The sequence below is a fragment of the Triplophysa rosa genome, linkage group LG25, assembly GCF_024868665.1.
Source record: "Triplophysa rosa linkage group LG25, Trosa_1v2, whole genome shotgun sequence".
NCBI lineage: Eukaryota > Metazoa > Chordata > Actinopteri > Cypriniformes > Nemacheilidae > Triplophysa > Triplophysa rosa.
The window spans coordinates 17,023,640-17,038,435 of NC_079914.1; the positions used below are offsets into that span (position 1 = coordinate 17,023,640).

General features: G+C 40.4%; 2 protein-coding genes across 8 annotated transcripts in view; one reads left to right on the top strand and one right to left on the bottom strand.

Moving 5' to 3' along the window:
• The first annotated feature begins 84 nt into the window (after positions 1 to 84).
• On the top strand, positions 85 to 8,963 carry eps8l3a (EPS8-like 3a). 4 transcript variants are annotated; one of them, XM_057325721.1, is made up of 20 exons: positions 93 to 261; positions 2,791 to 2,870; positions 2,940 to 3,010; positions 3,499 to 3,563; positions 3,651 to 3,809; positions 3,879 to 4,031; positions 4,109 to 4,170; positions 4,261 to 4,361; positions 4,430 to 4,542; positions 4,620 to 4,725; positions 5,584 to 5,654; positions 5,738 to 5,812; positions 5,904 to 6,049; positions 6,123 to 6,270; positions 6,819 to 6,853; positions 6,945 to 7,044; positions 7,127 to 7,228; positions 7,315 to 7,418; positions 8,354 to 8,486; positions 8,849 to 8,963. In XM_057325721.1, exons 2-20 carry the CDS (start codon positions 2,809 to 2,811, stop codon positions 8,876 to 8,878), a joined length of 1,836 nt encoding a protein of 611 aa, XP_057181704.1. In that variant the 5' UTR covers positions 93 to 261; positions 2,791 to 2,808; the 3' UTR covers positions 8,879 to 8,963. The 4 variants fall into 4 exon arrangements, with proteins under 4 accessions (XP_057181705.1, XP_057181704.1, XP_057181702.1 ...); XM_057325719.1 differs by having other exon boundaries at positions 3,651 to 4,031; XM_057325720.1 differs by lacking the exon at positions 93 to 261 and adding an exon at positions 739 to 913 and having other exon boundaries at positions 3,651 to 4,031.
• ampd2a (adenosine monophosphate deaminase 2a) overlaps positions 8,573 to 14,796 on the bottom strand; it is a 15,339-nt gene continuing 9,115 nt past the window's right edge. For all 4 annotated transcript variants that reach the window (XM_057325716.1, XM_057325718.1, XM_057325715.1 and 1 more), the window contains 11 exons: positions 13,170 to 13,259; positions 12,971 to 13,100; positions 12,694 to 12,888; positions 12,488 to 12,619; positions 12,244 to 12,407; positions 12,016 to 12,142; positions 11,621 to 11,784; positions 11,143 to 11,263; positions 10,498 to 10,671; positions 10,144 to 10,254; positions 8,573 to 10,064 (listed from right to left, as the gene is read on the bottom strand). In XM_057325716.1, coding sequence (XP_057181699.1) covers positions 9,852 to 10,064; positions 10,144 to 10,254; positions 10,498 to 10,671; positions 11,143 to 11,263; positions 11,621 to 11,784; positions 12,016 to 12,142; positions 12,244 to 12,407; positions 12,488 to 12,619; positions 12,694 to 12,888; positions 12,971 to 13,100; positions 13,170 to 13,259 — 1,621 coding nt within the window. In that variant the 3' untranslated portion in view covers positions 8,573 to 9,851. The remainder of the gene's footprint in view (positions 10,065 to 10,143; positions 10,255 to 10,497; positions 10,672 to 11,142; positions 11,264 to 11,620; positions 11,785 to 12,015; positions 12,143 to 12,243; positions 12,408 to 12,487; positions 12,620 to 12,693; positions 12,889 to 12,970; positions 13,101 to 13,169; positions 13,260 to 14,796) is intronic.

A 14,796-nucleotide genomic window follows, 5' to 3' on the forward strand; every position in this document is an offset into this window, starting at 1 on the left:
CGTGATGAGCAGAGACCTCAGATGTCAAACATGCGCAGCTGTCACGAGGGACGGAGAGTGTGTTTATTGTTACGGTCTGTCAGATCTGTGGATGTTTCCTGTCTGTCTCCTCCCACCTGCACCTGTGCTGTCACACCTGAGCTTCTTAAACACTGATCTCGCATCAGACTTTGGCCCAGGTGTACCTGACAGACACTTCAGTCTGATTCCTGAACATGATCTAACACACACACACCTGAGGAGAAGAATTTGAACACACAGGTAAATACTTACTTCCATTGAGTTTATTTTTAAGTATACATGTAGTGAGTATACTTGAAAGTGTAGTTTAAATTGTACTTGGGACAAAGTTGGCCCACTTTTTAATGTGTAAATTAGTACGCAAGTTAAGCTTTTCTTTTGTTCTTCAGATATACTGCAAGTGAACGTAGAATGTCTACTACTAATAGTTTACTAGTTCAATACTTGTAACACTAAGTTTGAATTTTTTCTCGTATAGTCGAAGTACACTTGTAAGTTTTCTTTAATTAAATTAACCCCCTAGATTACTTTTTATGTCGATTCACACTTTATGCTCAGGTGTTGTTCTTTACGTATAAATTGAAAAACATTTTTAAGTGTACTTGAAGTAGATGTAAAGTCAATGTCTATGGTGAGTGTGTAGAAATGAGGTCACGGCTCAAAGCTGAGAAGTAGACGTTCTTCTTTTTTTACGTTTAAAGGACGCACACTTAAGGGCTCGGCATACTACATTCGAAATGGAAAAACGACCGTCTGTGACGTGACTTCGAACAAATTCTGTTCCAAACGACAATTCGTTTCACTAGTTCGCCGCAGCAAACCGAACAGAACTCTCCGGTAAAGTTCGTGGCCGGTAAACACCCTCGAGCCACCATCGGTCATTATGTAACAGGTGGGTGTGTTATGTAGCGCCACCCGGTCTGTGCGAAATAACGCGTCATTTTATTTAGCTGAGGTGAGGTCAGATAACGTCTACATAAAAAAACCGATAACATTTGAGCAGCATGAATGCTTTTGAATGTCGCGTTGCAGACATCTCTGTTGTTTGTGTGGCCACGTGCGCACATATTTCTCGCGGGGTTATTTTCGCGAGAGTGACGCGATCTGACAAATATTTTCAACCTTCGCGACAATCGCGCCGCCTGCCGCGAGTTCGCGTCTCTTTGTGTTGACCTTGTATGTAATTTCCTCGCGCAAAACGCTTGTTTCGCGTTTGTTGTGAACAGTGTAATGCTGGGTTCACAACAAACGCGAAAAATCGCGTTCCAGATCCATTCCCAGATAGCACACATACATCTGGTTTACGTCTATTTGACGTCTGCATTTACATCTGCAAGACATCTACAATACATTGTTTGCTCATCTGCAATACGTCTCAGAGATGTCTGCTGTCAGACGTCATATAGACATCTAGAAGATGTCTGTAAGATGTTTATGATTTAGAATGGATATAAAGCTGCTCTTTCTAAGATGTTTAGCAGATGTTTTTACGCAGCAGATCTCCAGATCTTTAGCAGACGTATTACAGACGTTCAGACGTCTCCGAGACGTATTGCAGATGAGCAAACTATGTATTGCAGATGTCTTGCAGATGTAAATGCAGACGTCAAATAGACGTAAACCAGATGGATTGTGCTATCTGGGTTATTGCTCGCGGGAAAAGTTCGCTGTGAGTGACGCGATCTGACAAATATTTTCAACCTTTGCGGAAGACGAGATTAACGTGTGTTCGCGTCTATATGCATCTTTGTATTGACTTTGTAAGTAATTTACCCGAGCAAATCGCTTTATTCGCATTTAGTGTGAACCCAGCTAACACAGTTACGTTGTGACGACGTACCTGGACCGGACCATATTCGTTGCCACGAAGTACCATAATAACGTTCCAGCGACGTAACTTTGTGATTCCCATATTCGTCGTGACGACGTAACATTGGACGTTGTTGGTACATGGTGATGACCTCCTGAAGACATACCTGGAACGTACCATATTCGTCGCAGCGAAGTACCAAAAAACATTTCTAGGACGTGATGAGCACGTCCTAACAACCAATTGGTCACGTTGTTAAAATCGTTTTTTTTTATTGAATTTAAACGATTATCATCCCTCACATGGAGGATTAAATTAATTTGTGATTTAATCTGTGCGTTAAAGAATCAATATTTTATGCATAATTGGATTAATTCTCTATTGAAATACGTATAAAGCACAGTTATAAAACTCAACACAGCACTGTACATCACGATCAGATATTTGATTTATACTGTAGTTCAGGACATGAATAATCAAAGACTTCAACACAATATAGAGGATTTAAAGCAGATATTTACTGAAAGAGATGAATAAACATTGTTTAAGATTAACATTATAGTCTTACTGGGAACACAGCATAACAGCACACTTGTAGCTGAGGGTCTTCTGTCAGGTTTCTATGGTAACAGGGTTTGGTTGGTTAATGTCCACCGGCCGCTCCTCGCTGCTGATTACAGATGATTGTTTATAACCTCATAAACCTGCAGGAGATTCATTACATCATGTACACTAAACATCCGGAAGACTAACAAGTGTACGACAACTTCCTCAGTGGAGCGCAACAGAAGATATTTTGAGAAATGTCTCAGTGGTATTGTCAATGGATGTCAATGGTTGTTTGATTAGCGACATTTTTCAAAATATCTTCTTTTGTGATCTGCAGAACATAATCCAGGTTTGAAATGACATGAGGATGAATCATTTTCAGCTGAAGTGTGTCTTTCATGTGTGTGTAGGTGTTGTGATCTGGGAACATGAATGGGGATTCGAGTCTGTACAGTTGGACCGGCAGTTACGCAGAATCTCTGCGCTCAGCGTAAGACTCACTTTCACTTTCATATACACATGAGAGGTGTGTTTTATCAGACGTGATGTTTTTCTCCAGTGGCATGACTGCAGATGACTCTTCTTCAGAGCTGTCCAGTTTATCCAGACCCAGCGCTAGATCGATCTACTGTGAGTCTCGACACATGATCTAATGCTCGTCACATCAGTACACGCATGAGATTTATCACCATATGCATTATTAACTCACACTTCTCACAACACTGTGTACACTTTACATAACTGTGGGATATTTATACATGTGGGATATTTTGAGTCATACAAGTTTGGAATGACATGAGAGTAAATGATGACAGAATTATTTCATTTTTTTATTATTTAAATACAATTGAATTTATTATTTAATTTAAATTTACTTTAGTTTAGTTTAGATTAAGTTTCTTTCCTTTCTTCCTTTCTTCCTTCCTTTCTTCCTTTCTTCCTTCCTTTCTAAAGATGAGGTAACACACGAAATTTAAGCCTCCACTTTAAATGTAATTTTGTCCGGTCCGGTCCGGTCTGGTCTTCCCTTGTCTTGGTTTGGCCATACTCATATTTGACATAATAATATTTTTGCAGTGTTTCTCATCATGTTTTTCTGTCATTGTGTGTGTGTACAGTGCAGAGGAAGGATTACGCTGACTCTATAAACAGACAGATGCTTGAGTGTCAGTACCGTGTGGAGGTAACACACACAGACACACACACACACACACACACACACGCACACGCGTGTCATGATGAGATGATGATGTGTTGTGTTCACCTGCAGCATCTGTTCACGTGTGAGCTGGACGGTCAGCAGATCTCTTCTGTAGATGATTGTGTGGAAAGACTGAAGTTTCTGGAGGCGACGGGTCGTGTGTGGGGTCAAGATGTTCTTCTGGAGACTGGAGACGGAGCGCTGCTCCTCAAAGACATCGAGACAAAGGTCAAGCATCTGAGTGGTCAGGTTATTGATGTGTTGTGTTGTGTTGTCACGTGTTTGTGTTGTGTTCAGGAGGAGCTGGAGTCGTGGTCGTTCAGCCGTGTTGTGGAGTTGAGGGCCGTGTTGGACGCCGGAGGTGTTTTTGATTCTCTCTTGACTCTGTGTGTTCAGGACGACATCAGCCGTGTCATCAGCGTGTTTCTCTTTCAGTGCGAATCTCTCAGGGTGAGTTCACAACTAACACACACACGTCACGCGTCACGCGTCACCTCACCAATGGCTGTGTGTGGTGTGTTCTTCAGGCCGATTATCTGAAGAAAGATGTGGAACGTCTCCTGCACCACAGACAGAGTAAGATCACCAGGTGAGCGGCTCATTTCACATCCACGTCTTTTATGTTCGCGCTCATGATGATGATGATGATGTCGTAAACACAAACCGTGTCATTCCACAGTAAAAGTGCTCCGGGAAACGTCCGGCAAAGACGTACACGAAACACATCACCGGAGATGATGCCGCAGAAACCTCCAGAACACTGGAGCGCTCCAGATTACGGTGACTGAAGGAATAAACCGGTCAGGATTAGTGCAGCATAATTCATCAACGTTACTTTATTTCTGCAGATGAGGACAGCCCGACTCCACCCCTCTCCAGAAACACATCTACATATATTCAGATAGACCCTCCTCTGGCCCCGCCCCCTCAGAGGCCGTACACAGAACGAGACCGAGACGTGGTGAGAGCACACAGAATCAGATGAAGATGATTGAGATGTGACGACTCACAAACTGAAGTAAACGTGTCTCTGTTCAGGACATTCTGAATCATTTGATTAATGACATCGAGGCGTTCGTGGACAGAGTGACGGCTGTCGCTCCAAAGACAAATAAACAGAAGAAGAAGAAGAGACAGAAGAAAGGTGAGAGATGCGTAACTACTTCTTCACGTCAATCTTAATTTTAATTATATGTATATGTATATATATATATAATCAGGGTTATTATGGTTTATTAAAACTATAACTAATCAAATATTCTCTTCATTAAATCACATTAAATATAATAAAATGGCCTAAACAGTGTTTTGAAAAACTTGTTGCCTCAGAAATAAAGTGAAAAACACTAAAATTATTAACTGGAAAAAAAACTGAAATGAAGATGAATTAAATATTATGAATGTGATATTGCTATATTTTAATATCATATAATAAATAAACAAACATGACTATTATATCATATTAATTATTCAAATGTAGACATTATAATAATGCACATTATGTATATAAATAATAAATATGATATATTTATGAAATATCAATGTTTTAAAAAAGATAGAAATAATAAAATGACAAAAGCACATAACAAAATAGCCAAAAACTTGAACTAAAATGAACATGAAAAATATAAAGAATAAAACTTTACAATCTAAATATTGATAAAACTACAAAAATAAAAAGGCATTAAAACAATTGTTTTGGATTCCTGAAAAAACTTTTAAAGATGTTTTTTGGTTGAAATTCTTGAAAAAGTATATTAATGATCAAGTGTAACTCGTGTAAAAGGCATTCATTCATTCACAAGAAAATATTTTTAATAATTTAAATATTAGTTTTTCAAGAATTTATTAACATTCTTACAAACTTTAATTTTTAGTCTTCAGAACATTTTTGTGAATCCAGCCCCTGGACTTTGACCTTCATGCTGTAGATTCTGTTGACATGTAAACGTTTGTGTGTGTTGTGTTGTGTTGTGTTGTGTTGTGTTGTGTTGTGATGCAGTGAAGGGAATGCCGTCAGATGAAGAGTTCACCGTGTGTCTTCAGAAGATCAAGATGGCGTTTAATCTCCTGGTGTGTGAACTTCATCTGTCATGTGTTAAACGTCACAGTTTGATTGTGATGTTGTTCATGTGTGTGTGTTTTGTGTTCATCAGGCCAAACTTCAGGACAAGATAGAAAACCCCAGCGCTGCTGATCTCACACACTGTCTCTTCACTATACTACACCTGGTGAGACGCGCACACACGCACGCACGCACGCACACACACACACACACGCACACACACCTGAAGAGTTGAATAACATTGTGTGTGTGTGTAGATTGTGTGTCAGTGTGGTGAAGATCTCCCGCAGACGGTTGTTGCTCCTCTGTTAGAACCTCAGTGTGTTGTGCTCTTGAGTGAACACGCGTCACCTGACGAAGACAAACTGTGGCAGTCGCTCGGAGACCCCTGGAACATTCCCAGGTAACACACACACACACACACGCACACACACGCGCACACACACGCTGAAGTGTTTAAACTGTGTGTGTTGTAGCACAAAGTGGCCGGAGGATGATGAATTTATTCCTACATTCACACCTGTGTTTGATGACGGCTGGACGCCTCCAGAGATCAGAAACCCTGAAGTCACAAACACACACCACAACAGAGACCCACAACCACACGCTGTCACGCGACAAATGGTACAAACACACATCATAAAAATATGACAGTCAGGGCTGTCAAACGATTAGTCGCATCCAGAATAAAGGTTTGTTTGCACATAACATATGTCTGTGTACTGTGCATATTCATTTTGTATTTATAAACACAAACACATACATGTATATATTGAGAAAAATATAAAGATTGAGATTTAAATTAGTTTATTTGTAAATATACACATACATGTAAGCATATTTAGAAAATATTTACATGTATTTATTTATATTTATCAATCATTTAAATCCTATATAAATGTTTATTAATTTAATATTTTCTCAATATATACATGTATGTGTTTGTGTTTATAAATACAAAATGAATATGCACAGTACACAGACATATGTTATGTGCAAACAAACCTTTATTCTGGATGCGACTAATCGTTTGAAAGCCCTAATTTAAATATAAAAACACTTTCAGAAAAATTTAATATAAAAATGTGATGAAATATTTTAATATATTTTGTATATATATATATATCTTTTGTAATATTTGTAAGAGTTTTTGCTTTTTTGCCTTTCTGTAGAGTAACAAATCATGGCAGGAACAAACACAACAACGGTACACATATTTCACCCATTAATATTCACTCACACAAGACATTATACTGCTTATCGTGTGTGTGTGAAGTTGTGTGTTTTGTGTTGTGTAGTGCAGAAGAGGAGCCGGCGATAAGTTACCTGCGAGCAAAATTAGATTTCACGGCTCGTAATGATCGAGAACTTACAGTCAGTAAAGGAGAAGAACTACAGGTGAATCAAACACACACACACACACAAGTGTCAGAACAGAGTTTTGATGAATTTAATTGTGTGTGTGTTTGTGTGTGTGTAGTTGTTGGACATGTCTAAGCAGTGGTGGAAGGTGAGGAATCAGTCGGGTCGGGTCGGTCACGTGCCCAACAACATGCTTCAGTCTCTGGACGAGCAGAAGAGTGTATGTACCTGTCATTGTGTAATGTGTGTGTGTGTCAGTGTGTACGTGTGTTGTGAATCATTGTGATGTCCTCTCGTGACCTGCAGGAGCCTGCGTCTGCGTCTGCGTCTGCGTCTGCGCCCGTACTCAACAGAAGATCTCGAGCGGAGGAGGTGCGCGCCTGGCTGGAGCACAAGGCCTTCAGCAGAATGTGAGATTACTGTACATACTGTTATTCTTTAAGACCCTAACCCTGAGAAACATTCAGTTAGCATCTCAGAAATAGAGATTTGACATTTATATGCTTCTTTTGTTGTTTAAAAATATGCAAAACTAAAGAGAGAGTTTGTTCACTTTTAGCGATATTGTTTCATTTTTAGCAATTTTGTTTAATTTTTAGCAAATTTATTTTTGAGCAGTTTTGTTTATTTTTAGCGATATTGTAAAATTTTTAGTAGGCCTGTAACAATATTATCGATATCGTGTTATCGCAAAAGCAAGATTGTCTCAATATTATGGCGGTCACATGACTGTATGAAGCGATAGGTCTTCCGGGCCTAACAGAGAGAAAAAATAATAGATGTTTCCTTTGTCAAGGTCCTTCTGGTGCAATTATTTTATTTGATAAAAGGGTTTTTTAGGTCATTTCACCCGTCTCATACCATAACTCACACCTCTAAGCAACAGTTATGATTAGATGATTAAGAAAAGAGGATGCTTATGGCGCGTTTCCAAGTCACCATTTGTCATTATAAATATAGCAATAAATATTGTACTGTGTACTTTATACCGAGGTATTATCATACCATGAGATTTTGATATTGTTACATCCCTATTCTTTTGGCAATTTTCTCTCATTTAGCAGTTTTGTTTAATTTTTAGCATTTTTTTATTTTTAGCAATTTTGTTCAATTCTTTGCACATTTTATTTGTACAAATTTTGTTAGAATTGTAGCCATTTTTTATTTTTGCAATTGTGTTTGATTTAGCAGCTTTGTTAAATGTTTAGCAAATTTTATTTGTTCAAATTTGAGCAATTTTGTTTAATTATAACACTTAAAATTTTGTTGTGCTTTTTTCATGTTATTATTCATTTGTTAAAGTATTGCTATTCTCCTCTTTGTCTTTTCTCTGTGTGTGTCTCAGTACCATTCGTTGTTTAGGGGGTCTCAGCGGGTCCATGTTGTTGGGAATGACGCGTGATGAGTTGAAAGTGGTGTGTCCAGAGGAAGGCGGCAGAGTTTACTATCAGCTGCAGAATGTGAAATCAGCCCTTGCTGTGAGTTCACAACATTATTCACATACACACATTTAGATTCACTTTAGTTTCATATTTACAGTCATGTGTTTGGTCAAAATGAAGCTTTTTGTTTGTTTTATTGTGTGAATGAGTGACATTTCTTCCAATCAAAATATTGTAAAAATAAAAAATAGCAAAAAGAATGCAAAATTTTCAGACCTTGAATACTGCAAAGAAAAAAACGAATGTTCATTTTTAAGCACAATACTAAAGTGCTTATGAAAGAGTTGATGGAATTATTTTTCGCGTGTCTTGGTGATTCACATACATTTATTTCTTCCATCTGAATGGTTCAAGTGTGATTTGATAAATCTGATGTGATGTAATTTTCCTCTCTTCAGATGGCCAGTGCAGTGACTCCAATGATCTGAACTGATCAACACACATCGTCACGTCTAATCGATCAGAAAACATATGTCTGTCAATCTTATTTCTCTCAGTGTTGATATGTGTGAGCTATAAAACACAGAAGACATGATGTTGAGGATTTATTGAATGTAATACTGTCAGCACATCATTCACAGTGAATAACAGACAGCGTGTGTCATGCTTTGGTCTGTGTTCTAGTTTTAATAAATCATGCTGTCTTTTCAGTCAATGCACATTTGATCGTTCTTCATTATTATCGTCATACATTATAGAGAAAACTTTAAAGGGAAACTCCGCCGACAACTGAACGAACGTTCCAGGCTCGTCGAACAAGTACTTCGTGGCAAAATGTCCATTTTTCGGTGGAGTTCCCTTTCACAGTTTGGAATGATCAACAGTCACATTAAAACACACATCAGAAAATAAAAACAAAATAAAAGTCTTGTCAAACATAATAACTAGTGCACGAAAAAATCACCAGAAATGAAACAAAACTTCTCGTCAGTAAACCGACGTTTTCATGGGATGAAAGTGCTGTAAAGATCGGGGTTGTGTCTTAGAAAAAGATATATCAATGGAGTTTGAGATCTGTAGAGCAGAAATCATTCAGAGACGTGAAAACAAACTGACTAGAAGAACAACTTATTCTACAACATCTAACCAATGACAGTCAGTCGACACGTCGCGAAGTGATTTAAAGCTAAAGTGGATTAAAGAAAGAAAGCGCTATCGTTTAAAACAGATGAAACGTAAAGTCACCATCATGACACTTCTAAATGAGAAACACACACATGTATATATATTTATATCTCTACGCGTAGCTTAAATATCTCCAAACATGCACACGAGTTCATTTGAAAGGTCAGATTGACAGAGATGAAGTGTTGATTTGGTCCTGATGACGGCCGAGCCGAGGGAGGGGAGGGGTCACCAGTCATCTAGCATGCTGATTGGACGGGCGGGGTCACATGTGGTCTAGCGTGCTGATTGGACAGGAGTGAAGGACAGCGCCTCCTCGTCGATGCTGTGGAGCTCTTGCGTCCGGACGGCTTGAGTGATCAGATGAAGCTCCTCACACAGAGTCTCGTGTCTGTACGCCACACGGATGTCAGGAACGTTTGAGCGGCGGATGTCGTTGCTCACCGGACCCTCTTTATCATAGTCGGGACCCAACCAATAACTCTTAGCCTGAGAGAAACACAACCAATGAACAGATGAAGACAAACGTGTGTGTGTGTGTGTGTCGAGGTGTCTGTGTGTGTGTTACCCTGTGTGAGAATCCGCTCATCAACACGCTGTTTCTGGCCAGTTCACACATGTCACATGAACTCAGTTTCCACACCTGAGCGGCGATGCTGTATTCCTCCATCAGAGGCTCCTGAAACACACACACACACGCATGCGCACGCACACGCACACACACACACACACACGCGCACACACACACACACACACACATCATCCACAGGGTCCAAACGTACACTTGACAAAACAAACAAAGTTTCATGGACACAAATATTTATGGTTGTTGAATTCTCTCACACACACACACAGTCATTCACCTGAAACGGACGCTTTAACATCAGACATCAGGAGCTCAACACACAGACGGCTGTCTCACCTTGGTGAAGTGAAACTGCAGCGGGTCGTCGGTGGAGAGAGACACCATGAGCCCGCGGGACAGATACTCGGGCAGAGGGTTCCGGTGATAACTCAAAAACAAACTGTTGTTACTCAGAGGAGACATGGCGATGCCCACCTGAGCCAGATAATACAAATACTGCAGCACCGGAGCCTAAAGCCAGAGAGAGAGAGAGAGATTTATTGAGTGTGTTAGGCTATGTTCACATTTGACATTAGAATCCTATGGAGTAAACAGTGTTTTCAAAAAAGACCTGAGCGCTTTTTTAAACGCCAGCGCCGGCGTCTTTTTCTGCAGCTCAGAGCGTCTTTAGAGGTTGAAAAAAGTTCTGAAAAAGACGCCCTGCGTCAAGTGCCTTTCTTACAGTTAACCAATGACAGAGACCTGTCGTTTCCATAACAACATGCGAGGAAGGTGATTGGTCAGGATCAAGTTCGAAAAAATAAAATAGCAGCCGAAACGCTGGTTGGAACAACTTTTTCTTGTCAAAAAAGAAGTCAAATGTGAACACAGCCTGAGTGTGTGTGTGTGTGTGTGTGTGTGTGTGTGTGTGCGTGTATTTGTGTGTGCGTGCGTGTGTGTGTGTGCCTGTGTGTGTGTGTGTGTGTGTGTGTGTGTGTGTACCTTTCTGAGCAGCAGTCCATGCGAGATGTTTTCTGACAGCATAAATCCAGACACCAGGTGATGAATAGGCCCCGCCTCCCCGCAGTGAGGTCGCAGCACGAAGGTGTGGAAGCCCCGCCTCCTGCACTCACAGAGCCGAGGGTCAGGTGAATACAAGCTGGTTTTAGGTTACTAATATTAAAACTTTGAAGACGTTTCTCTTCATTGAAATGATTGGAAAAACTTCCTTCAGAAATAAACAAACAAGGTTTAGGCACTAGAATTACCATAATGTAATAAAATAAAATACGCTATTTTATATAGCAACATAAAAATAATGAAATAATAAAAAAAGCATATAAGAAAATTGCTAAAAATGTCACTAAAATGTACATAAAACCTAAAAATGAAAGGTCATTTAAAATATGAATAAAACTGTATTAAAAAGGGTAATATTCTGGGTGAATCCAGCACATGATGTGTGTGTGTGTGTGTGTACCTGCGCAGGTGGTTGAGGACGGTGATGTTAGCGTACATGTAGTACAGATAATATGAATAAGGTGGATTATCATCTTCACACCAGCGAGCAGGAGACGGACTGTCCAGATTAAAGATGTGATGCTCCGGTTTAGACTCGTCATCCACGCTGTCAAAACCCACAACCTGAACACACGCACACACGCACACACACACACACGCACACACACACACACGCACGCACACACACACATGCACACACACACACACGCACACACAGTTTAACTCAATGAATCATAGAATTATAGTAATGTTACTTTGGGATTCAGTGATGTTTGTAAGAGACTCACATAAGGTTGTATTTGAAGTGTATTTGTGCAGTTTGTGTGTGTGTGTGTGTGCGTGTGTGTTACTCACGTGTTGTAGGAACAGGTGTAGTTGTGGGTGGCTGTTGGGGTTGATGGTCACCTCAAACAGAGGCATGAAGATGTTCTCCAACATCTGCTGGAAGTTTGCTAGTTGCTTCTTTGTGCGATAAACATCACTACACACACACACACACACACACACACATCAGTGATGATCTCACCACAGTCACACGCCGTGACACACGCACACACACGGGTGATGTCATTTCCTGCTCACAAGAGTCGTGGTATCTGGACGAGCCAGCGGACGTTGTGTGAGTACACGGAGTGTGAGACGGCCCACTGCGCCAGTTTATCCCACTCGTCCCTGGATCGGCCGTACACCGACAGACGCAGCTCAGCGTTCTGATATTTACTCTCCTCCAGGTCTGACATCACTTCCTGTTCACACACACACAGCATCACGTTCACATCCCATCCATAAATCACACGGCGGTGACCATATTCCGGTTTGTGCCTACCCTGACGATGTGAGCGAAGTATTTTCCGTGGATGTGATTGTCGGTTTTGATGAAGATCTCTCGCAGGATGGATTCTCCGATGGGGTTGTATTTGGAGTTGAATTTGTCGAAGCGATGGAAAGTGTTTCTGTCCTGAGGAGGAAGTGTCAGAGGTCACACAGACGCTGGGGCGATGTGACCGTGAGCTGGTGTGTGTGGCGTCTCACCGCGTGCATGTCCAGCGTGTCCACGCTGAGGTCGTAGGCCGTCAGGTTCATGTTCTGGAACACCTCCATGAGCGTCTGACCTCCACCGCCCTCCATGTGCACGATCTCATCCGGATATTTCTTCATCGCTCGCTTGATGAACCTCAACAGATGCTTCTGATTCATGCAGGACGAGGCGTGGATGTGAGTGTCCACCTGACACGCAAACACACACACACACGCATGGTGTAAATGTTCTGTGCAGTGCTTTAACAGTTGTGCGTGTGTGTAGCGTTACTTTGCGCATGTTGTAGAAATCTCGGTGGGGAACTTTCTTCTGCGCGGCCAGTTCCTTCATCTCATTCAGAAGAACGTGCATCTGAAACTTGGAGCTCAAATACTGCAGCCGACGGTAACAGAACGACTTCCTGCACAGACACACACACACAGGTGTTACACGCACGTCTGAGAGCAATGCATGCTGGGTAATGACTTACACAGGGCCGTTGATGATCAGAGCCATCATGACGTTCATATCAGCGATGTGTTCATGCAGATCAGGATACGGCAGATCTAACTCTGTGCTCCTGTAAACAACAACAACACACTTCACACAACAACAACACACAGCTTATGACAGTCAGATTGTGTTGTCTATTCCTGAAATGAAGAATTTGATTGTTTCCACTTGAATGAAGCTGACTATCTAGACAACACATCAGCACACTAAGACTTGGAATGTGGTCTAATTTTCCTTATAAGGTCTTTTAAAAACACAAACACACACACACACAAACCGTGCACAAACATCACACACACACACACACACACACACACACACATACAGGCATATGTGGTTTCTGAGGTCAATGTGACTTTTTGGTGGTTTACGGGGACACACCTTTCCCTCCATCCAATCAAGGTAAAAATAATGTTAAAAATTTTTATTTGATCTACAGAAGACTAACACAACTTCAAAAACATTATTTCACTTTCGCAACATACTTATATTAAATATGTGACATTTCACAGGCTTATGGGGACGAGCCACATTGTGGTTTCCGGGGACAACAGGGTTTATGAGGTCTCTATACATACAACACACAAGTCTAGCCACTAACTTGTTTACAGGGACAACAGGGTTTATGAGGTCTCTATTAAAGCAATACGCACCAAGAAAGTACATTAAATAACAGCTAAGGGTGTTGTTAGGCTCCACGCAAAGTTATAAAATGCACTCAAATCCACTCCTTCGAGGACCTTATTGCTTTTATAAAACTGTTATTTCATATGTGTAGCAAGGCTTCATAAAATAAGATCCGCCTCCATTCCACCAACGAAACTGCCAGTGTTTTGCTGCTTACAGCATGTTCCCCATTAAAAATGAACTCATGTCTCAACTGCTGCATATAGTGTGAATGTGCAAGTACTTTGGCTATGTAATGCAGTCAGCATTTATAAATTGGGGTATTTTACAACAGCTTAGAACGTGACTCAAACAATCAGAATCAGGACCAGAACTGACTGGTTTTATATACATACTCTACTGTATACTGTATATTACTGTGCAAGTCTGGGGCACATTAGTCTCCAACAAGCTTAAATACCTTAGGTACCTAAGAAACCTACCTGCAAAGCTGTAGTACTGTGAGACATTTTAATCACTTGAGTAAAAGTTCAGGTATGTTGGGATGCTTTTAAAAACAGTGTTATATATCAAAGTTATTTATCAATTAAATAAATCCCATCAAATCAATATTTGATGAGTTGACCATTTTGTGTTTGAAGCCGTTTTTTCCTAACATTGCCACAATTCTTCAGGATTTTGCCTGTTTCAGTTTTTCCCCTTTTCTTCATGTAATAATACATATGACTCCCTGTACATGTAAAAATATCACTGGATTCTTACAAGTAATGGCAAAAGGAATGTTTGGAAATGTACACTGATATTTCTGAGTGACACAATAGAAGATATATAAATAACTGTCTTAAAAAATGTTTGGGGTGAAAGCACTAATGTGCTTTTGTACAACTGACTTCTTGCTTGGTCCCTTACTGGTTTACATGGACAACAGGGTTTAAGAGGTCTCTACATACAACACACAAACTAGCCACTAACTGGTT

Bases quoted from the DNA above. Each gene is read 5' to 3' on its own strand.
- eps8l3a (XM_057325719.1), top strand. From the start codon at position 2,809: ATGAATGGGGATTCGAGTCTGTACAGTTGGACCGGCAGTTACGCAGAA. The intron at 2,871-2,939 runs GTAAGACTCACT...GTTTTTCTCCAG, and splicing joins GCAGAATCTCTGCGCTCAGC to TGGCATGACTGCAGATGACT. The intron at 6,271-6,818 runs GTACAAACACAC...GCCTTTCTGTAG, and splicing joins ACGCTGTCACGCGACAAATG to AGTAACAAATCATGGCAGGA.